At 37.8% G+C, this 25,456-nt stretch overlaps 1 protein-coding gene across 1 annotated transcript in view; it reads right to left on the bottom strand.

Annotated features, from left to right (window-relative positions):
* ca16b (carbonic anhydrase XVI b) overlaps positions 1–25,456 on the bottom strand; it is a 92,764-nt gene that overhangs the window by 29,432 nt on the left and 37,876 nt on the right. Inside the window, exons 3-6 of the mRNA XM_082190155.1 lie at positions 12,410–12,589; positions 9,019–9,167; positions 2,683–2,778; positions 111–177 (exon numbers count right to left, since the gene is read on the bottom strand). Coding sequence (XP_082046281.1) covers positions 111–177; positions 2,683–2,778; positions 9,019–9,167; positions 12,410–12,589 — 492 coding nt within the window. The remainder of the gene's footprint in view (positions 1–110; positions 178–2,682; positions 2,779–9,018; positions 9,168–12,409; positions 12,590–25,456) is intronic.

Here is a 25,456-nt window from a genome sequence, read left to right as displayed (position 1 = left end):
GATAAAAAACATGTTTTTTCGCTGAAGCTAAAGTGCTCAATTTGTATTATTATTATATATTTTTTATTATAGGTGTGCACTCTGCAAGCTGTTCATATGGTTACATTTACCGTGATGGACCACTCGTTTAAGACCTGAGATGATGGGCTCAGCTGCAATGTTGTCTTTCTTCGACACCTATGAGAAACACAGACAAACGCAACATGAAATTAGCAATTATTCCATTTCCCTCTCCATGTTCAAAAAACACAAAAAAAGACGGGGTGCATTTAAATCCTACTATTATCGAACACGAGTTTCCTGTTTTCGCTGCTTATGCAACATTAAAAACTAGAGCATGCTGACATAAGCACCTTTTATTCAGGTTGATGGAGAAGCTCATTCAGGTCAGAGATGAAATATACTCACTTGTGCTCTCTGAGGATTCATTTGGTTGAACTAGGTGGGAATAAAAGAGCCCAAGGGAACCACCAATACCGGAGCTCCACATCGATTAACTATATAAAACCCCCAGGAACGGACATGTCACACTCCATATGACACCATTCGTCTAAGCACTAATAGCAGTAAGCCATAACGCTGTCACATGTGGGCGAAGATGTTTAAGTCCATCGACGTAGGTTATTCTTTCACCGTTTGGCAATGGATAAACATAGGACACACCTGCGTTCTACTTTCAGCGTGAAGAATAGCTCTGCCACATTAGTTAAGGTGTGTGAAAACATATTGTATGAGAGCGTGCGAAGCATGTTAGTGAATGAAGGGGGAATGAATGTGGTGCTGCGTGGCAAAAAAGCTTATATTATTTTCACGGATCCTCACACTGACCTGCTAAGCCTGTTTTTCTCTATATATTCATATGACATCCCTGAATTCTAAGGCTATGGCACCACAAATCTTCTTTTTTTTGGCTTGACTCATTAGGAAAACCGTGAAATTTGTGACATTTTCACCCTTGATAAGAACATTCGTCACAGTTGAAAGAGAAAGAAAAGTAAAAAATAAACCAATATAGGAGACACGGTGCTGGTAAGAGCTCTATTGTGTGTGTTTTTGCTCTGTGATGTCACTTCCTTCAACTCGTCCCTCAGTTTGTAAAGGCAAACAAACCAAAAAAATGTTAAGCTTGTATTTGTATTAAAGCACTTAAATTAATTCTTCTACACTACCGTTCAAAAGTCAGTAAGACTTTTCTTTGACAGAAATTCATATTTTTTATTTGCATTAAATTGGTCAAAGGTGACAGTAAAGACATTTATAATGTTACAAAAGATTTCTATTTCAAATAAATGCTGTTATTTTCAACTTTCAATTTATCAAATAAACATGAGAAAAATGTATCACGGTTTCCATTAAAAAATGAATCTTACAAACCCCAAATCTTGAAAAGGCAGTTTAAACAAAATTTGTTATTTGAACTGTAAAGTTGTCTAAATCATCCTTTTAGTAATCGGACTACTTTTCTAGATGGATATATGTCTCATTATGCAGGTACAGATGGAATCAGTGCAGAAAACACAAAGTATGCAGATTTCTCTGGAAAATCCGCAGAATAAACCACAATAATTTCACTAACATACTCTTAAATAAAAAAATTAAAGTCCCCCTGCAGTCAATAATTGTATCCCATAAAACTCATCTTTGATTATCAAAATTACATATTTAAATGTTTTTTCCATGAAATTTCTTTTCTTGATTTAAACAAGCCTTTAAATAGCTTGAATGTTACTCTACACCCTTGGCTCATTTAGTATACGCGGTTCTATGAATATGCAAATCAGCCCCGCCTCCACTCACTCACACCAGCTCAGAGATCCAGCTCAGAGCTCACGTCAATGTGATTGGTTACAAGGTAGTTTGTGATGTCAGAAACACCAGCGATTTCAAACCGCGTTTTTGAGAGTGTCTTTGGTTCACTGCAGTTTGAAGGAGAAAATACTCAGCAATGGTGTTGACTTATGAATTTGCACATGGTTTGTCTTAAACCATATTAAAAACCCCACATAGACATATAAACAAAATTAAAAGCTTGATTTTCACCACATGGAGACTTTAATAAAATGTCATGCTAACAAAAAGGTTTTGCTAACCAGCCAAATATTGACCTCTTGGTTCTCATTTAATGGTTTATGAGAATTAGAAAGAGCTTTATTGCAAAGTGTGTTAACAACACGCACAAGGAATTTGTCTTGGTGACAGGAGCTTCCAGTGCAGAAGAAAGTACAGACAGTGCTGACAGAATGGATGAAAGACTGCATGAACCTTTGTAAAGACAAGGTTTGTAGGCCACTTTTGTGCTAGTTGCTTACAGTCTCACAGCTACACTTCTGAAGAAGTTTAGTCCTACTTATTTGATGTATATCCTATTGCAATGCCTTGCCCCTTAGACTGTCATTATTCTTTTAGAAACTAAAGGAAGGAGCAAGTTTATTCTATTATGAAGCTAGACTTTACTGTGAGAAAAAAAGAGAAATATGGCTAGAGGGCAGCAGAGAATGTCTGTGCTTTCTTCTACCTGTTGCTGACAATGAAAATAGGCCCTGAGGCTACATAGGTCCAAACCAATTTTAGTCTCTTTCTCCCCTTCTTTGAGAAGGTATCATGAGCTATAAAGCTCCATTTTACAGGCTGGTAAACATTCGAAAATTGCAACAAAAAAAAAAAATCAAAGAAGATCTTCACCTGAAAGAAGACAGCCATGGCGGCGATGATTCGTCTCTCCTTTATCGCAGTGCTCAGACTGTCAAAGTCATCTGGATTGTAGAAATAAATCTGCATCTATGAGGCAAAAAGAAGGGAACAGGGTTTTATAACAGAATTCTTATTTGACAAGGTATGAAACGGCTCATACTAATGTTCTGCTTTGACTTTCCTGTTTAGTAAACACAATGCATTGTGGTATCAAAATTGGTACAGTACGCTGTCAAATCCTCACGAATTGATATTCCTCTCATCTTCACACACACACACACACATACACAATAATGGAATATCTGTCATATCCTACTTCTCTCATCACTCCACATTTTGACATCGGAGACAACTAAGGATTATACGCTCTCTCTCTCTGAGGACGGATTTAGGAAGAAAGCGAACCTCAGAACCAAATCCCCTCAGCACGCCGCAATAAACAACATGTCTTTGTTGCCTTAAACATTGTCTCTGAACAAACGCACAAAGTGTCAAATAAATGCTAAATCTACTGTTACAGAAAAAACAGGGACGATCGTACAAAGAGAGAGAGAGGGAGAGAAAGGGAAGCGGGATGAATGGCGTGTCAAAGCTTGCAGCAGCTGAGCAATCGTGAAAGAGAGCGTTGAAATGCAGGGAATAAGATTAAACCTCGCTATGACAATCACGTTCCAATTGAGCTTATTTCCTGACAGCCTCTCTATTTGCCTGTCGATGTTGTTCTTTCTACATTTTATATTGTAGACTTTGCCTTAGCACATGTCCCTGGTCATTTAATGGTGCATGTAAGAAAAAAAGCAAGCTTTCAACTAATGGGGCGGCAGTCTCTTTTGATAAGGTTGCGGACGGGAGAGGAGAAAACAACGCTAAATGCCAGTAACAAAACGCAGCTAGCCATTTAATAGTACATTTGGGATAGGAAAATAGGTGTTGTGTCCAGTCAATATTCACCTCTTAGAAACTAGCCAAATTAGCTATGGTAAAATATGCATGGTAAAAAAATATGAACCAAACTACATTAAGAACAGGTTACAGGTTTAGTATTGGCCCTGTAAAAGATGCTATAACGTTGTTATGTGGTTTCTAAAACATTCTGTTTTTTAACACATGCTGTGTGGTTGCATACTGACACTCTGATCCCTAGATAGGATTTTTTTTCACTCGTTTTATCATCAGCAAGATGAAAAACGCAAGTCTGATCACTTAAAAAGCCATAGCACATTCCTCTATAAAAAGCTGCACGATTTGAGATATGATTATCCCTACAAAGCCTACTGTCTCATATTTGAAATCATTTCTAAGGCCTCTAAATTATCAACATGATCAAAACTTTGATAAAACACCTGTTGTAATCTTCTACAAGCCCTTTGATTGACAATTCTTTTTTTGGCAAGTTAAAGAACTTTAATGAGTAAAAGGTCTTTAAAGATTTTTATAAACTTATGAAAACCTTTTATATTGTTAGTGATATTTCAAGATGAACACTTTCTGGACTGAAGCAACTTATTTTAATTTTTTTTAAATCATTCTAAAATGTTAGTATTAAATATGATACATCAGGCTTTTGAGGAACATTTATTTGTACATCTGTCAATCATCATTGTATTGCACTGCATTATATGTTTTGGCCCCCACAATTAAAACTACAGAGCTTTGATGAAGCATTTGAATATAATCTTAAGACATAATTGGGGAGATATAGAGTGACAACTGATATTTATATGCATTATTTCTCTTTAACAACATCTGCACCAAATTGTTTTTGTTAGTTTTTTCTCACTTTGGGCCTCTGAATAAAATTGAGGTGTTTTCTTCCTCACTGAACAGTGAAAGTAAAAGTAGCTACTACAATACATTTTAACAAGCATAATTAGAAATGAATTTTTTTTTTTTGTTCTGACTCGTTCTGGAAAAAGTGTTATCATTGCATCCCTAATATATATATTAGGGATGCACTGATACCACTTTTATACCACATATATATATATATATATATATATATATATATATATATTATTATTTTTAATGTATTTATTTATTTTTCTAAAGGTTCAATTAACTTTTCCATAATTTTTTTATTTTTATTTCTGATTATTATTTCATATTTCAGGCTTTATAGGGTAAACATCTGTAATGAAGACTGTGTGTGCTAAAGTTGAATTCTTAGGGTTAAGAGTTCATTCAAATACTAATGGTGATGCTTGCTTTGGCAAGCAACACTAATAAAAGTGGCAAAAAGGCCAAAAAATTAAATTAACACTATTGCCGTCATAGTTTAATTTACTGTGCTAGACTTGAGCCAGAGGTCAACAGAAGTCGTCGAGAGATAATTGGATGCATCTCCAGTCTCTGGCTTCAGTGTGTTTGGGTTTTAAATCGCTAGATAATGCTTAGCGGCTATCCAGCGGCGTAGATACACATCAATTGTATTTCTGTGTAAAAATGGGATTTATGGAGGGAAGTCGATTCGTCTAATGAGAAAGTGCTGGCAGAGAGGTGGATCCAGCCCAGGTCGTCTGACTTCTGTGCCAGCTAATTTCGAACAAACTTAGACTGATGAATACAAATGATTTCGCCTTCCCATCCTCTAAATTGTTGTTGTGTAGACACTGTAATGATAGATAAGAAATACTGCTAGATCTTGGATAAAAGCCAGTAGAGTTTGGCTCAGAATTTAGTATTTGTTTCTACTTTAAACACATTCTGACCTTGTTCAAACATTGAAATAAAAATGAAATAAAATAAAGGGCTTTTTTCTGTAATGGAGAGAGGTACAATGTCCTTGGCGAAGCAACAGATATGTCAAAAGAATTGCAGGCAAAAGTAAGGCAACAGAAAACTAACCCCCAAACAAAGTAATTAAGGCCAGGCAATGTCAGAAGGGGTGGACAATGAATTAATTCGCTAATAAAGAGAAGAAAGAACAAAGTTAAAGTCTTTAATGAAAACCAATCAGTCTCCTTCAGGCCTCTTTTAAATCACAGACTTTAATGGTGTCCATTTATTGTGTCTTCACAGGGGGAAATATATTACTCATTAATCACTAAACCTCATTAGCCAATTAGCTTCCTCCAAGAGCCAATACAGAGTTTATGGTGACCGAGAGTAAGGCCACATTTACACATAGCCGGGTATTTAGAGAAACGAATATTTCTCCCCCTCCGTTTTCAAAAATAACATCGTGCACACAATATCGTTTTCAAAAAAAGTTGTCGTTTACATCAACCCGCATAAATACAAGGGGCGGCAGTGTAAGGAGAAGGATAAAGCCATGCAAGCCAATCAGAATCCTCAAAATCGACAACGACGAATAGCACGAGCGACTTCCTGTTCCTTTCAAAACAATAGACATGGCGCGAGGTTCGTTCGTGTGGACAGACAGCGAAGCAAATGCAAACAGGCCAAAAGCGTTTTCACAAAAGTAAAAATGAGTAGGCCTACCACTTTAACAGCATCCATGATCAAATAGTAGCCAAACAAACTCATAGACAGTATGGAACAAACTCTAAACATAGGGCGCTCACATGACGTAAGCATTTTCTGGCGCATAATGTGACGTTTGAGAACCTAAAACCCCGTTTCTCCCAGTTGACACGGCAACACATAACCGGCGTTTTCAGAAATCTCCACTTTGGCCGGAGTTTTTAGAAATAATCGTTTTCTGGGATAAAAACGGCGTTTTCGTGTAAATGACAGGCCAAAACGCAGGGAAATATCTGCGTTTTCCCATCGTGTAAACGGGGCCTAAAGCACAGCACAAACACGTTTAGTTAATGAATCAAAATGGGACAGAAACCATGTGCAGGGAAAAAAAGGCCAGCAAACAGCATACACTCGACTTAACATGTTCCAGTGTATAATGTGTGATTGCATAACAATATTAAACTTGAATGCAGTGGTGCGTCCAGTCTCAGGCTATGCACCATTTTCACTGAAATCTCAAAAAACTAAAAAACAAAGTGTTGCTTTTTCTTCGATGTGAAGAATTCAATGTGAATGAACTTCAATGTGCATGCAGAGTTTAAGGCCAAATGGACGAGGTTTACAATCAAGAGCTAATACTAATCTTGTGCAAAATAATATCTGCCAGGCAAACGAGACACATTTTGAACAGGAAGGTTGTTTTAAAACAAGTAGCAGTACCCTGTAAGGCATGCAAAAGGAATTATACTTTATTAAACATTTATGGCATTTCGTCATTGTTGACTGAGATTAGCACTAGAGTTCTTTTCTCACATCCACACAATTCCTTCATTAAAAAAATAATACTACTACTACAACTAATAATAAGAATAAGAATAAAACATTATAAAATATCACTTGAATCAATTTAATGTGTCCTTGTTAAATAAAAGTTATTTTAATCAGCAGCTAATCAGCATATTAGAATGATTTCTTAAAAATCATGTGACACTAAAGACTTTAGTAATGATGCTGAAAATTCAGCATTGCCATCACAGGAATACATTGTATTTATTTATTTTAAATTTTAATGATATTTCACAATATTACTGTTTTTACTGTATGGTTCATCAAATAAATGCAGCCTTGGTAAACATGAGGCTTTTTTTTTAAAAACGTTAAAAAAACGAATTATTCTAAACTTTTAACCACCAGTGTATATATTCATCTATTATGTTTTATTATTACAATAATTATTACAAATTTAAATAAACCTGAATAGAAACATTCGGTCCATTTACACACCAAGATCAACTGGTGAAGAAAACCAGGCAGGGGCCAGTTGCATAAACTTTGCTAGGACTTTGTCTTCAGAACTAGTTTGGCTACTAGTAGTTAACCAAGAGGTAATCAGTCTTACTTTTCTAATTCCAAATAGACCAATCTACCATTTTATGTAACTGACTTTAAAAAGTTAGTCCGTAAAAAAAGAGCAAAAAATGTAGAAGACTACTTTAAGACTAGTCTAAGCAGTTTATGCAACTCAAATCATTTTAAAGATGAGAAGCAGAATATCTTTGCTCTTTTGTGAAATGCAGCGGTCGCACCCTCAAGTCAATAAAACACATCGATCCCTGCCGGTTTCATCGAGAGGCTCTTCAATTAGTGCAGATTAGTGCACCACTTTCAACCTACTCAAATCAAGGTGGCATCCTTTAAGGAAAAACTTTTAACTTTTTTAAAGAAACACATTTAGTAAAGTTATCCTACTCATCTAAAAATCCATTCCTAATAAGATTTTTTAAATGTGAAAGTGAGTGGTTTAAGGATTATTCACAAAGACTGTGTTTTGTAAAGAAACAATGGATTACTTAAAAGAAAAATGCTCGCCAAAAGGTCTTGACTATGAGAGATTTGAGCTTTTGCTCAGGTTTTGTTAGCTGTATTGATTTTACTACAGAACATACTGAAAGAATCCGAAATCTGGATTCTTTCAGATGGAAGTGAAAGTGGAAATGATTGTAGTTTGTAGAGCTGGGTGATGAAACGATAACGATTATTATCGCAATATAATTTTTCTTGATATAATTATAACAAAAGTTTGATAAGTGTTTGAAATAACGTTTATGCATTACATAATGCTGAGCATGCATATTTCAGACCACCGTGCTGGTATGAGAAACATTAAACGGCAAACGCAAAAAGAAAAAGAAAAAAAAGGAAGCAGAGCTGCTCGTTTGAACTGCACGTCACCCTGAACATTCATCAGCTCGGCTCAAAACACACCGCAACACGAGCTTAGAGCAATGCATTTTCTTGCTGACCATCTCGATCTCGCACCCACTAAACATCACTGTGAAATCCAGTAAGAAATCCAAATCAAATGCCTTGTGATTTAAACTAGTTTAAAGCCAGACGAAACGGCGCTGACATTCTCAACAACACTTACGCAGAAAACAGGAGAAACATTGTGCCACAACGATACAGTTAGAAGGCTTTTTCCTTACCATGGATTTACTCAAGTAGCACTAACATTTGATTGTGGCAGAAATGTGGGATATTCATATTGAATTGTTTTATACTATTACTATATACATTAAATGTATGAGTAATTTGAAATGTGTTCTCAGATGTAATGTAAACTCACAATTTGATTCTGGAAAAAAAGTCAGAATTGTGAGACAAAAAGGTCGCAATTACCTTTTTTATTTTTTACTCTGTGGCGGAAACAAGCTTCCATTGGTTTCTACAACTTTCACTCAGGAGACAAAAATCTGCCTTTAAACTTGAAAGAAATAAAATGTTGACATTTATTGTGATAATTATCAATATCGACTGATCATTTTATTGTGGTAATTTTTTGGCCCATATCACCCAGCCCTAGTTCATGAACTCTGTATTCTAGACATAATGTGACTTACTCACCTCTACTGGAAACTTCTTTCCATTGATACTGTGTTCAGAACCAGCCGACCCATTGGTGCTGCCCCAGTGAAACTCCACCTTCTCTGCTTTGAAGCGTCCAGGTAGGCCGGCCCCTCTCACAAAATAATCATTCCTCAGAGCTATAGACACTGTGATGAAGACAACAAGACAAGATGAGGGAGTTAAACACTCTTAAAATAAATATTTACTTCAAATTCAATGAGCCATAGTATGTAAAACTAAGGCAACCAAGTATATGTACAGCTTTTTAAGCTGTGTAATTCAACAACAAATAATGCATTCAGATATATATACACATTTTAATACCCTGCTTTTCTTCAGACTGTAAAAATGCTCTAGGGGAATTTTGTCTTTTTTATGTTGACAAAGGACCTTTAAAACAAATAATGATGCAAAAGAAACTGAGTGTGCACTTTGCAGGCCAGAGCGGACAAATCAAAATGAGCTCCATAGGCTCTCCTGGCACAGACCGTCACATTATACCGCATTAAGAGTCGACCTCTTGACTCTTTAAAGCCTGGATTGGTAAACAAATTGAAATATCTTCCATTGCTTCTGCTGGGTAGACTCTGCAGAAACAGGATAACTACTTCATACACTTGGTTTTCCAGTGCCAATTAATAAACTTGGTCAAACTCTGTGACGTTTTAAAACGTTCTGAACATTTGAATCCATTCAACTGTAAGTAGAGACAGTAAATTGATGGAATCAAATAGGAGCACTGTCTGCAGCAAATAAACCCTATGCATTATTTCCAATGGTTTGCGCTAATCAATTTACTGGTATTTGCTCCATTATTTATCACCCAAACCAGACGTTAATTTGACCGGCTCTTGGTAGATTGCATTGGTCATTATGAAATGATCCGGCAGCGTCTGTGTTCTTAAATTTGCGTGTCGTCAGTAGATCACGAGCAGAACTTTTCAACCCCATCGGCACTTTTATGGGATTGCGCTCTCACGCTAATTTGCCCTGTTAGGTAAATCTGGCCCTTAATCACATCGTACCATGTTAAACTGGACGAAAAGTTTTGCAGCTCTGCCACATACACCATTAGAACGAGAAGCATAATCAAAAGAAACTAGGCTGAACTGCAAGGAACTACGTGAAGACTTCTCACGTCATACAAGCTCTCGTGTGGAGATCTGTGTTTAATTCTTAAGTAAACTGAAGTGTTGGGATGCGAGTAAACAAACTGATTCAGTGGGATATGATAAATATTTGTGGAGAGATAGGATCTTTTGGTGAATACACAAACATCGCTGTATGCACACACTGGGCTAAAGACTCGTGGTACTCGTGGCACCTCCAGCCTTAGGGGGGCCCCGCAATTCCGAGGGTGATCGCAATAAACGTGTTTTCAACCGAGGGGGACCCCACCCCACACCCCCAACCCTCCAGCGCGATTTCAATCCCGTGATGCTGGGGTTTTAAAGGATCTAATGCTGTGCTCTGTAAACAGTAGGTCTATGGTAATTATGCCACAACGAGTTGATGGTCTTGGCGAGCATTCCCAAAAACCTTCTCAAGAGTAAATAAAGCGCTCTTAGAGTGTGCCATTCTCAATATCACTACTAATTAAAACCAGCAGAATGCATCATTTGAAAAGTATGCTGTTTCATCAGCCATCCTTGTTTAGCTTCAGATTTGTAGGCCAAAGTGGGTGATTTGATTTCCCTACAAACTAGTGCAAATATGCAAAATAAAAATGGTGGTAGATTAGGTGTGGGGCACTGAATAAGAATATTTATGGCCACAAATAATTCTTAGCAAAATGGAGAACATTCAGAAATAATACATATTTTGAAAATAAATATTTCAGATAATATTTTTCAACATTTGTGATGCGATCTGGGAAAACCCGTCGGATGTCGCGCTGGGCCGTTTTCAGTAAATTCCAAAATAGTTTGAATGTCAGTTTTTTGTCATTTTCATTAAATTATTATTCTATAACATCTTTTCTCTTATCTCTGAAAATATCTTGGCAAAATTCCCTTGTTTAGTGCAGAAAAACAGCGATAGTTTCAAGCTGAAAATACTCTCTTTCTCTAATGCATTCTATGCGACCATTTTCTCTAACGCGTCTAACGCACGCAGAGGTGAAAAAAACAAAACAATCGCCGTATATCCCACACACCTGTCCGTCTCTTAACACTACAAAGATAGTTTACCTATAAAATAAACCACATAACATGTACAGTGAATGTGTATTAGTGCGCATTTCGCGCCAATCCTGTTTAAAAAAAAGAGTGCCAAGCGTCCCGACGGTGACCGTTATTAAACCTGTTTTTCTCAAAATTCCGTTCCAGAAAATCATAGCGATCGGCCGACTTCAGATAAACATAACTTTTGCTACCAACAAGCTATGATAAAAATAAAAACAGATTTGGAAAGGGCTTGATACCAGCTTCCATTAGATATCAAAACCTGTAATAGGTAAAATTTCACCATGTGGTGGGTTTTCCCAGATCGCATCACATTTAATATTCTTTTTTTTTTAAATGATTTTTGTCATATTAGTGATACACCACGTAAAACCACTGTTCAAAAGTTTGGCGATTTTTTTTTTTTTTTTTTTTTTTAAATTCATATTCTATTCAGCAAGGATGCATGATCAACTGATCAAAAGTGACAGTAAAGACTTTTACATTGTTACAAAAAATCTATTTAAAATAAATGCAGTTCTTTTGAACTTTCTATTCACCAAAGAATCCTAAAAAGTGTATCACGGTTTCCACAAAAATATTAAGCAGCACAACCATGATAATAATAAGAGATGAGCATCAAATCAACTTATTACAATGATTTCTGAAGGATCATGTGACTGAAAACGTATTGATGCTGAAAATTCAGCTTTATATCAAAATATAAAACAGTTATTTAAAATTGTAATATTAATTTAGAAAACTTGTTTTTACTGTATATTTGATCAAATAAATGCAGCCTTGGTGAGCATAAGAGACTTCTTTCAAAAAACAAAAATAATCTTAGCAACCTCAAACTTTTGAATGGTAGTTAAACTCTTCAAAAAAATTGCTGTAATTAATGCTGCTCAGATTTCCACATCCACAACAGATGTACAAGCATCATAACACAATCCAGGGTGATCTTATAGGAACTTACTGAGGGTGGCGTTAGACTGTGTACAGCATGTCTGATATTTGCCTGGTCTATGACTTTCAAACTCCCTAAAACCTGATGCAACGGAGTGTCATGATGGAAACCTTTCAACATCTACATGTTTCTTACTGTGCAATTATTTGGAAACATTTAAAAAATGTAAGTGGCCTTAAGCTAAGAGTGCAATGATGGTCAAAGTTCTGAAATGAGAGCAGATGAGGATTGTTAAAAGTTTAATTCGTTGAGTAACCTGTTTTGCCTGTGTTCTTCATGGTAGTCCTGTTTGATGACTTGGTTTCAAAGCCATCCAAGGTGAGCTCCTGGTACTCCTGAGAGACTCGGGTGTCTTGATCTAGGATGTCCACTGGAGACTGATTCCTTTCCCCACATTCTGGATAAGCGGAGGCCCATCTCCGTGGTCCGTATGTGCCTGCGAAAGGATATGGAACAATGAACAAGAAACTCCTCAATACATTTGCATTACATTTATTCATTGGCAGATGCTTAAAAAGCAACCTCAAATGCACTCAAATTACACACCATCAGTATGCAAATTAACCTTAAGTGCATTTTTTGACCTTTTTAAATCACATTTTTCCTTCACTAGTTCATTTTAAAAGGTCCTGTGGTGTGGCAAATTAATTTTTAAAAGCACAAATATTTCATGTAGTCTCAGTTAGCATGAGGCTTCTCAATCAATACAAATAGCATGCATAATTTAAAATAAAAATACATTTATTTTTTGTGTAAAAATGAATGTGCAAAATGCTGTTTAAAATAGTTTTAGACAGTGGATCATGTCATGCATCAGAACAGAATTAAATTCCTCTGTTGACTAAACATTGACTCATCTCTGTCTACCAGTTGAGGAAAAGTACACATTTGCAATGTAAATCAGAATTAGCAAAACACAAATGCAATGCAAACTTTTTCTCATAATGTTGTTGAGCTATCATTTGCTGCTCATCAGCCATCTGTGTTGGACTAAGACAGAGAAATATGAACACGCATGTTCTGCAAACATGCAGTGCTAAACTGATTAATGGTTTCATTACCAGTGGTGGCAGACATATCAGAGTCCATGTCAAAGTGGTGTTTTAAATTGCCTCCTAATGGTTAATGCTTTGCGCTTCAAATTAAGTCTCCCACACAGTATATGAATAATAATCTGTGACATTTAGAGGGTTGTGGTAAACAGCTATATGTATGGATGGGATTCTTAAGAGCAGTAAAAACAATGGCTTTGCTCTTTAACAAGAGCAAACTATCTTAAGGAAGTAAAGGAAAACTCCTAAGGAAAACTGTAATTTTAATCACAATTTTTCAGGTTCCAGCAAGGACAAATGTACACGACAATATGTTATTATAATTTCAGAAGACCAGTTTGGAGCCTGAAGCTAATCACTCCAAATTTAGGACCGGCTTCTCCAGAGTCAGATTAAATAGACTTTGCTATGGCAACCTGAATACATAACAAAAAGGTACGAAATTTAACTAACCACTATAATTTCATCATCAGGACTGCTCTTGCTGAGATTCTTACCAGTCTAGATAGTGGAAAGTGAGAGGAGAGGTGAAAAGCCTCACTGGATTGGTTTAAAAGGTGCATGGTTGCCACCACAACGCTATCTCGTGTACACACTGACCCGTGTCAATCCATGATGATAAATCAAATGCACAGTCAAAAAATTTTTGTAACCAAAGTATTTTATGTCATAGGTTCAAAGACAGCAGCACATCAGATTTGCCCTCGGGCTTGAGGGTCTGATCGTGGTGTCAAGAATAATGTTCTCTCTAATGTTCTGTGCTAAAAGTCTGTCGACTCCCAACTGAGCTCAGTCATGCTTAATTTCCTTGTCTATATACTGTATGAAATCCTGATAATATTCTGAGGGCGCTTTCACTCTAGGATTTTGCTGTGGACACGAGTCAGTTTGACAAAGTTTAGTTTGTTTGACTGGTGTGGGTTGTTGTTGGTGCAAAGTAGCAAAGTGCAAAGTTAGTTCACACCAACCAAACACACCAAACGCTGTCAAATTGACTCGTGTCCACAGAAAAAGCTCTAGTTGTCCACTTAACTGCTTTTCTACAAACAGAAACCATAAAAAAGAAGTTAATATCGAGTACCTTACATTTTAGACACCAATACTGCCAGTTGATGGTAATTTAAACATAGCCTTTGTAAAAAATATAAAGCAAATGTTAAATGTGCAAAGTCGACAAGCAGCAGTAGTATCGTTTAATCGACTAGTCGGCTAGTTTCACACATCCCTAATTCAGTGACTCACTCATTGACAGTCACTTGTTGCATTCCTGAATGAATCTGTGCTTTTGAACAAATCAAAATGGTTGACTGAATGACTCAATGATTCACTCATAAAAAGTCACTTGTCAACACCTACTGGTGTACAGCTGTGACCTGTAGAAAGAGTCACTGAATTATGCCTAAATGTACAGATATGCAAATGTACCTAATGTACAGATTCATTTAATCTTATCTAATCTAATCTAATCTAATCTGATCTGATCTAATATAATATAAAGAAACACCCAATATTGCTGGAAGCTAGTGGACCAAGCAATCGAAGACAGAAAACTGAGATGCCCTTACCAATTTCAACCCAACACCTAGGTCTCTGAAACAGGAACACTGAGACCACGAGAGAATGGCGGAGCTCTCTTTTCCATCTGACAGATTAAGGTCAGATCACTTTCCATTGGGACAGAAGAAGTCACGGTTCTCCTCTTTAAAGGAAAGGTTACTCCTCTTACCCAATTAATGAGGGGACAAGTAGGTCATTCCAAAGTTCTTGGCCCACCGCTACAGTGCGGAACTCTCCTCGGAGCTCTGCTAATTGACATAAATTTTCCAGCGACGGCAAAGCAACTGGTTTCTCAGTTGTGAATATTTTTGCATTCTGACAACACGGCTGTCCAGGTCCGAAACGATGAATCGATGCTACAATCTGACGCTGTTTTTTCCCCAATGTCACAGGCCAATTAAACACATTCTGAGGGTTATCTTGGCTTTCATTGTATCTCCTCAGGGTTCTGCGTCTATGCTTTTAGGCAGGCAGCTCAGATCACAGTCAGCCACTTGCATTTTCCACCCATTTTCTTGGTGCTAATAGGAATCTTAGATGAATGCTGGATTACCCCTTTCCACCTCCCCATTGATTTCTCCGTGGGCCAGACTCCTCTATTCTGATTTGTTAAGTGCTAGCACGGTGTGTCCCAAACCAGCTGTCGGTTTCTGTCCCAGCAGGGGTTGGATATCTACACAAAGACACTTCACCTGGAATACTCATTTTCCCGTCCAGATTCAGCCTTCTGACATAAGCCCCCCACAGCAATGCAGGACACCATCTTCTCTAAAATAGATTTAAAACACCTGTGCAAAGCCGAGACGAATTCCCTCCGCTCTCTGATCTCCTAATTAATTAGTCATCTGTTCTCATCCTAAGCGATCGGTCTACGGTATTTCCTGCACGCCGTCCCCTTCCATCTAACTGACAGTCCACAAATCTTCATTGAACCATTTAATCTCTCTGTGTCACAGACTAAACAATTGGCTTTCTCGGCATCTTCAATTGTGTCAGCGACACTACATCCCCCCTGCCAGGGTGATCGACGGATCACACTCTTTTAAAAGTCACTCAGCGTCTCCTTCATTTCAACACTTTGTTCATCCGTAAGGACCATATACATATCTGACGTCCGGTCACCACAGACAACGTGCCTCACGAGTTGCAAGATGCAACAGCTTTCATCACTTCACACTGAGAGATGTGTTGAAGGAAGGTGATAGCTGACAGTTTTGTAGTGTCTTCCTGTGTCTTGCTCTTGCAAACACAACAAATTTTCACAGACAAAAAGACGAAACCTATCAACTCTTCTTCAAAGACTGAGAAAAAAATGTCAGAGGAGATAATTAATAGGACTTACAGGGATAGATCACCTACCTAAGAAAATGAAAATTCTGTCATCATTTACTCACCCTCATGTCTTCATAATACTTGTTATACGGACAAATACAGTTGAAAAATTCTTCAAAATATCTACTTTTGTTCTCCACAGAAGAAAGTCATACAAGTTTGGAACAACATGAGGGTAAGTGAATAATGACAGAACATTAGAATTTTGGCTCGAACTATTCCTTTTAAGGAAGTATGCCATTATTTACTCTTATATTGTTCCAAACCGAGTCTCAGCCTCTGACATAACGCCCACGGACCGCTGGCTGAACGTCTGATGCATATGACACATTTAACTGTTCAGGATATTCAAAGACGTTATCTGATTGGTTGAATTCTACAGGATTTCCGGGAGACGTGCGTGTTGCGTTGTTTAACGGTCCGATACAAAGATGTCGTAATGCCAAATTGAAGAAGAAAGCTGTCATATTTACTACTGTGACAAAGAGCGCTTATCAGGATAAATTAAATGCTGGATATTCAAAAGCATGTAAAGTTTGCGCCATAAACTCTTTGAAATACGTACAAGAGTTTTACACACCGGTTTGTTATTGTAGGGACATTGATGTTACATTTTCACGCCCCTAAGCATGATATGGAACAACATGAACTGTGATTGGTTGCTTTACATGTCAGTCAGACGGCCTCTGGGCAGTACTTGGCCAATGAAAGCTGCTATGGAGTCCAGACCTTCTGCCGTCAGTCTGTTCCAAACCCATATAATTGTATATAAGCGTGAATTACATTTGAGAGCTACAGAAGAGACTTTATGGTGCTTTTTTACTCACTCTCAGAGTAAATGAATGAATTATGGTCTAATGGTTTCATTGCCATTCTTTGATTGTTGAGAATTTCTGTTGGAATACATTTCAAAGCATTTAAGGGCATCAGTATGGATCATAAGACGATATTATATGCCTCAAAGCCCTTTTGAATTTTTCATTGACACTCCAACATCAAGGCAGTGTGTGGCGCCATGCACTACATATGTGTATTTTCAAACAGATGCCTGAGAGATGCAATTACGCTGCAATACTTTCGCTCTTATTGGTGCTCCACCTGCTTAAGATTTGGCTGAATTTAAATGTGATTTTGCATCAAATAAGCCATGATATATACAGGTGTGGCTAGTCCATACAGTTCACCTCATGTAGAAAGTCTTTGTTGATGCCTTTTACTCTATCAAATGCATGGATTTCCTTTATAACACAATTTTATGCAGCAATATATAAATATAATAGCAGAATGAATTGACTTGGATAATTACATCTTGTACGACGCATCATCCTTTCCAGATATATTACCGTTTATCAGCCATTACACTCATCATGGCCTTTCTGTATATAACAGAAATATCAATAAACCTATAACAGCCTCATCTACATGAAAGACTGCTGCAGATTCGATGGGCGACTTGAACTACTTGCAATCATGTAGCTGTGTGCTAAATCTGACGGCTTTCCTAACTTCCTTCTTTCTTTCCGCCAAGAAATAACTCATCTTTTATGTCCTGCCAATTCATATAATTCACACTGCATTTTAATTAGTGTTCAGAACAATCTCACCAAACAATTTGAAAGCTCTAATTTATATATCAGTCTTGGAATAGCAGGCTAATTAACAGAGACACTAATTGGATTAATTCTGCGTGATCTGATTTCCAGAAAGAGACAGGAGGAGCGAGATAATGATAATGAGAACGATACAGCATTTTTCTCCCTTCCATCTCAAGCCTGGCAATGCAGAGATACACAACTATATCATCATCTGAATTTTTTTCAATTAAACTTTAATTGTTAACAATTGGGGATTCAAACATGAAGTGGCTATGTGTAACTTATTTTATTGATGACAGAAGCTGGCATAAAAACACATCTATGATTATTATGCTGTTTGTGTTGGCATAAGGCCTACATTTATGAATGAATGCAGGGCATGAGGGATTGCATAGTGTAAAAATACTAATGATGCAATACATGGCCCTAAATGCAAATTCAACATTGACAACACATTTATAAATGGAAAAAAATGTAAACCCTCTTTGGAACTATCTGAATTTCTTCATTAATATAAAATGACATCTGATCATCATCTATTTAACATAAATAATGTCTTATTTAACAAGCAACACCATTAAATAAATTACATAACTAGATTAGAAGAAAAATGCTTGACCCTGCAAAACTCACCGCCACAAAGTTGTTTGCTATAAGATTGCTAAGGTATTCTGAGCGGTTGTTAGCATGTTACTATGCGGTTGCTAGGGTGGTAAAAAAAAACACTCTATAATAGTCTGGCCTTTAGACCTTTACAATACTAATGCTTGCCTTAGCAAACGCCTCTAAATATCAAATCGCTGATGAAAAAAAGTAAGTGCATTTCTGAGATAATGGTCTCATGAAAAGATAGCAATTGGAATTCAGGTGGGTTTGATTTGACCTGCCATATTCTATTTAAAAAAAAAAAAAAAAAAAAAAGAAATCCATTTTACGTTTTGATTAGATGCTCTTTGCTCTAGCAGAATTTTGCTCAATTTCAGGAGACATTTAGCATCTTTTTTTAGGAGTGGGCTCCCTGTAAAGATGAGCTCCCTAAAAAGTGATCTAACTTTACAAAAAAATGAAGCTGAAACTTGGATATACAAGGAATTTGTTTTGGTGACAGAAGCAGCTTATACACTGTATACATACATACATAATATATATATATATATATATATATATATATGTAAATTAGACAAATTTGTATGTACAGGTGTGCTATATACAGCAGAGTCGAGAATTTACAGGGAATGGAATAAAATGAGGTAGGTTATTGACAAATAAATATAAGTGGTATTGCACATATTTATCATTGAACAGTGGGTAGAACATTTAACTGGTCATGATGTAGATTGCCTGGGGGAAGAAACTGGCTGGCTGTTCTGGTGCTCAGAGAAAGTGACTTGGATGTGAGGGATCCAGAGTGATTTTCTGAGCCCTGTTCCTCACTCTGGATTTAAACAGTTCTTGGAGGGTTGGCAGGGGAGCACCAATAATCATCTCAGCAGTCCGAACCGTCCTCTATAGTCATCTGATGTCTGATTTTGTAGCTGAGAGAAACCAGACAGTTATGGAAGTGCAGAGGACAGACTCAGTGACTGTAGAGTAGAACTACATCAGCAGCTCCTGTGGCAGGTTGCACTTCTTCAGCTGGCAAAGTAAGTACAACCTCTGCTGGGCCTTTTTTTTGCAAAAGAGCAAATATGATTGTCTCACTTTAGGTCCTGATAGATGGTGGTGCCCAGGAACCTGAATGACTCCACTCCTGCCACAGTGCTGTTCCTGATAGGGAGCCGGGGGAGTGCTGGGGTGTTTCTTCTAAAGTCCACAATCATCTCCACTGTTTTGAGCGTGTTCAGCTACAGGTTGTTATGGCTGCATCAGACAACCAGCTGTTCACCCCCTGCCTATAAGTATTATTGTGTATGAGGCCGTTGATAGTAGTGTCGTCTGCCAACTTCAGAAGGTTGACAGAAGGGTCTTTGGCAGTGCAGTCGTTCGTGCACAGGGAGAAGAGCAGTGGGGAGAGCACATATCCCTGGGGGGCGCCAGAGCTGATGGTGCAGGTGTTGGATTTAAATTTCCTCATTATCACTAGCTGTTGCCTATCTGTCAGAAAGCTGGTGTAGGAATAGAGCTAGGCACAGAGAGCTGAGTAAACTTAGTCTGGAGGAGTGCTTACATAAGTTTCAGCCCACGACAAAGTCAAACTGTGAAAGATATTAAGACTTATTTTCAAAAAATATATCATTTGCAAAATTTTGTTAATAAACCTAGTGAAAAACAAAAACCTATACCAAAATGTATTAAAAATACATTTATTTCATACGAAGTATAGTACAAATCCATAAGCATATTTACTGACATATCACTTGAGTATATTGTTACATGTATGATCTGTATTTCCCCCCTTCATTGTGTTTTTGGTTCAGTCCTGTTTCCTGGTGTTCCATGATTGTTCTAATTAGTCACGTTTATCACCTGTGCCTTGTCAATCACCTCATTAGTTATCTTGTTAGTCCCTGTGTATTTATACCTTGTGTTCTCCTTCAGTCTTGGTCTGTTACCGTCAATGTAAGCGTGAGGTTATGAAATGTTATTTCTATGTATTCCTTGTGTCCATGAGCTTTGACCTACACGTAATGTGACATATATATATATATATATACATATAGTGTGTGTGTGTGTGTGTGTGTGTGTGTGTGTGTGTGTGTGTGAGAGAGTGAGTGAGTGTGTGAGTGAGTGTGTGAGAATTTAGTATACCAAACGGTATTTATATTAAGTATATACATATGTAAATTTATTTGTATTACTGTATACTTGGCATAAAATAAATGTATTTAAAATACATGTTGGCATATAAAAAAAACATTGCAGATGCCTTAATGTCTTCTGCCAATACATTTTATATTTTATATATTATTTACTGAAAGAGTGCCTCAACTTTGCTAATGAATACCCAGATGCACTGAACAATGTTCTATGTATAAATGAGACAAAAATGGAACTTTCTGGCAAAAAAGCATTACGTAACAGAAGTAGAACAAAGACTCCAAAATCAAAAGTGAGTAAAACATGCACAGGCAAGATGATGCAAATGCTTCCAAATATGCGGTGCCACATTCAGATCTCTTTTGGAGGGAAAAACCAGGAACGCCAGCCATAAAACTGTTTTATGACTCGTGTATGTATTGAGCGCCATCTGTTTGGGCTAGCTGAGTCATTTAGCTCAACAGCTACCACTCTGTCACATTCCCTTCAGTCCAACGGGCACATGTTTGTCTCAATCCACTATCTTTGTTAGCAGCCGTAATCCCATTAACCTTGCAGATAAATAACCCAACCGTTGTTGCCACGGGAACGCTGACTGTGTGGAGATTGCCTTGTCATGTCTGTTTTGTCCCCCCTGAGAAAATGGGACACGTAGCGCAGACTTTGGCAGCCGTCACACTTTTTGGCACAGCTCTGCTCACCAGTCGTGTTCAATCTAACCCTCGGTGGTCCGTGGACCGCACACGGTCGACAGGAAACAAACATGCGACGCTGATGCGATTGATAGTGACAGTGGAGCTGGTTGGGGTTTGGGCGGGAGGCCTACGGTTATTGCCACTTTTCCAGGGTCATTGATAGCTTCAAGTGATGACTAAAACAGGCTAGATCAGATCTAAATCTGGACAAATATGCCTACAACTTAGTTACAAATCAATGAGATGCTAATTATGCAGATTATGATTCATTCACCAGAACTATTGCATTATTTGTCGAAAGAGGCTTGTTGTTCGAAAGACTTACTATGAGCTTCACTGCAGGAGTGACTCGTAAATGAACGACCAAATGATCGTTAAGCTTCAAAAAGAATTAAACATCTTAGTCATAAGGAATTCGGAAAGTGTTCTTGTGAGCAGATTATAGATATGCATATTCAAATGGATGACTAGATCTAGTATAAATATTCATGGGAAAAATATGTCCCTAATTCAAAGAGAAATGAGACGCAATAAACAATCGGTCTTAAATGATTAGTTCACACAAAAAATGAAAATGCTTTGCTACCATTATTTAGACACTCTCAGTTCAAGCATGTAAAACACAAAAAGAAAAAATGATTCTGAATATTATTAAAAGTATCAATAAAACAGGCAACACGACTCAAAAGCTATAAGTCTTTTGAAGCCATATGATATGATTCCTTCATGAATTGGACTGATTCAATTCAGTGACTCAGCAGCTTAGCCTATTTACACAAGGCTACTTGTCACAAAATGCTTCAGAAGTCTTGAAATATAACTCAAAAATGGTAGCCTACTTAATGATACTTCTTGATACTTCCTATACTATGATAGGCTTCTTAGGATGAAGGTTTGGTTTAGGGTTAATTGCATGTAATTATGCAAAATGTATAGTTATTACTACAGTAACTAATGTAACTTGTATCAATGACACTGTAAAATAAAGTGTTACCCACAATTCATACAGATATAATTTATCTTGCATCTTAAAAAGTTAAATTATGCTGTTAAAAGTTAATAATGCTGCTTGAATGCATTGACAGCTTTTGCAACCAAGTCAATTTTCTTTCATTTTTTGTCTCACATTTATCTCAAAACATTTTCAATAATACCCAAAGAAATGGAAAATGCACAATAATTCCTCTTTTCTTGCCCTAATTGTTTGAAAAGGGCTTGTAGTTTTAACTACTCTGAGCTGTTCAGTCACAGAAAATTGTTAAAGCTTTGAATCGGTTTGGAATGAAAAACACTTTCCGAGTGACATCAGCATTGAATGCAAGCAGCCAAATTACATTTCACATTTGAGGCAATCTTAGGGCAATAAAATGAATGAATGAAAGATACCTCAAAACCTGTGGATTATTAAGGAAATTTACTTTTCTAAGTAGGCTAATCAGACTTACGATTTTCACATAGTGAACACTGAAAGAGGGACCTGAGCCAGATCTAGAGACCAGAATATCACACGTATGACTTGGTTGAGAAAGCATCCACCAAGCAACCATCCAAAACACCCTACTAACTGCATAGAAACATCAGCAATATAGGCCAAACATTATCCTGGACTAGTCACATCATCAGCATCCAATATTAACTTGAAGCTTTAAGGAAAGGCTTCTGCATTCAAAGCCGGTTCTTTGTGACTGAATCATTTTTTGGACATTATGTAACCTTCATTAGAGTAAAAAAAAATGTGTAACAGGAAAATGGGCTTTGCTACTGCTGGGTGAGATAAAACAACTCATTAATTGATACCTTTCAGACTGAATTATAACATCTCACTGTCTCCACCCACTTCCTTTGGAATGTGTACAAGGATTAACCATATTTTGATGACGATAATGAGTCTCGAACACATACGCACACCCCAAACTACACCTAGGGCACTATTTTAACGATCTGAAACGCAAGTATCAAACGCGAAACGCAAGTAACTTTGTGGGCGGATCTTGGGCGCTGTTGCTATTATACCAGCTGCATAAATGACTCTTGCGCCCGACGCAAATCTAAAAAGGGTTGGTCTGAAGTAGCTTCATTATTCATAGGTGTTGCTTGGGCGTAACGTGAAATAAACCAATCAGAGCGTCATCTCACATTCCCTTTAAGAGCAGGCGTGCTTGTTCCATGGCGGATTTCTATTATAACGGCGGATTTGCCAGCCGCACGCCAGGAGCGGTTCACAGCCGAGGAGACCGACGTTCTCGTCAGGGCCGTAAAACAAAGAGAAGTGACATTGGGGATGGAGAAACACACCCAAATTAGCTTCGGTTAAACAGGCGTATGATAATTTGGGTAAATGTGTAAGCTAGATTTATGCCTATTTTTTCACATCTTCATGGACACAACAATGATTTCCCTCGTGTGTTAATATTTTTCCTTGTAATAATGTAGCCTATGATTTGCAAAGATGAAAACTGCTGCTTCCGTGTAGATGAGAGAATCAAAGTGTAGGCGTGTTGTGCACACGGTACATTATGGCCAAGCATGCGCCCTCAAAATAGCATTTGAACTTAAAGTTTCGAGCTTTGACCCTTTAGGCGCCAGAGGTTTTTTCCTAAAACGTTCGATTTTGACATCTTAATTTCAAAAGGCTATATCTTAAAAGTGATAAAAGATAGAGACTTTCTGTAAATGAGAGAAATATTAAGGATGACCCAAAGTTTATGTAGGGATTACATTTTTCCATCTAATTTGCATATTATGACGTCATATGGTGGCGGCCATCTTGGATTATAGAATTTTCATGAAAAGTCACGTTTAAATGATAAAATGCAGCACTTCTTTCCCCCCAAAATGTCCCTCACCTTCTGTATGCTATATTGCACAATACTGAATGCTCAGGTAAATAGTAAGTAGTAAACAAACTGTGTAAATCATTACTAATAAATGGTAGAAACCAACCGAATGCATGTAGCGGTTGGCCTTTTGCTGTAGAGATTTTCCATTTACTCTATACAGTAGGCACTCTGATTCCATGCATGGGGCACATATATATTATTCAAATGACACACAAACACAAGTAGACAAGACCTGTTTAGTTCAAAAGCTCACTCGCCACGGCAAGACACAGATCATGAGTAAGATGACGAGACAAGACGAGAGACAGACGAGACAAGACGAGAGACAATGTTAGTATTAATTTTTTTTGTGTTTTTTGTTGATGTTTTTTTGGTTGTTGTTTTTTTTTTTGCTGACAAAGACGCACACATCACAAGGACATTTACAACTTAATTCAAGAAATCATCAGAGAGAAAGAGTGATAAAAAATCTAGGGGCGAATTGGCATTGGAGAGTTCTCTATCCCCCAGATATCCCACCTGGCTGATCAAAGTGTGTGATCCAACTTTGGTACTCAGACTCATTGGCCAAGTACTCAAAGCCGGCATTCCCATCAGCTTGCGATAGACTATGCATAATAGCCCCTCTGCCCCGTGTCACACCACCTCTGCTCCTGCTACGAGCAGCGCGGGCGCGGCCAGATCTGCCTCGCGCGCGCGCGCCGAGTGTGCACAGCTCGGACTACTGTCATTGTCATTGCGACTCCCCACCCTGCCTCCACGTTGCCCCCTAACTGCCCTATGAATACTTCGACCTCGTCTAACATACCCAGTGGCATTAGACAAAGACTCCACCACAATACTGTCGCCGCCGCGATCGCGGGAAGTTACATGGCTAGCGCGGTAAAAAAAAAAATCTCCCACCTCGTTCCCCACATCACTAACACGCCTGCTAACTTCGCGATGATCACTCCGACCCCGGGAAACATTGTTCCCACCACTGACATTGGGAAAAGGACCATCTAAAGTTACATTGGGCAAAGAATTCACCGTTTGTGCTTGGTGTAGGGCTACACTTTCACTTTCAGAATCACAGTCATCTTCTGAAGGCAGATATTCCCCTTCAGAATCAGGGTCCGCGAATAAAACACCCAACACTTCATTGCGGGTAAGCTTTATTGATGTCATTATATAATAATTATAATAATAATCTAATGCAAATACTCGCTGACGTTGACAATTTTGCTCTGATAAAATGGCTCACTCTTACACTTGCTCCGCTTTTGTTCGCACTGATTCAATGCTGCGCTCTAGCTCGTAGATTTTGTATAGAAGCATGACGTTTTTTTTAGTCGGGGATGAAGTATAACATGTCTGCCATCTAGTGGAGGGGATGTCGAACGAAATTTGACACCCTATTTGACAAAAACTGCCGTTTTATTCAGTGCCGCATCTTGTTGAGTAAACTCGACCGTGGCGCCTAGAGGGTTAAGCAT

This window comes from Leuciscus leuciscus (genome assembly GCF_965113295.1).
Source record: "Leuciscus leuciscus genome assembly, chromosome: 14".
Taxonomy (NCBI): domain Eukaryota; kingdom Metazoa; phylum Chordata; class Actinopteri; order Cypriniformes; family Leuciscidae; genus Leuciscus; species Leuciscus leuciscus.
The sequence above is the reverse complement of the archived record's forward strand: the minus strand, read 5'-3'. Positions and strand labels throughout refer to the sequence as shown.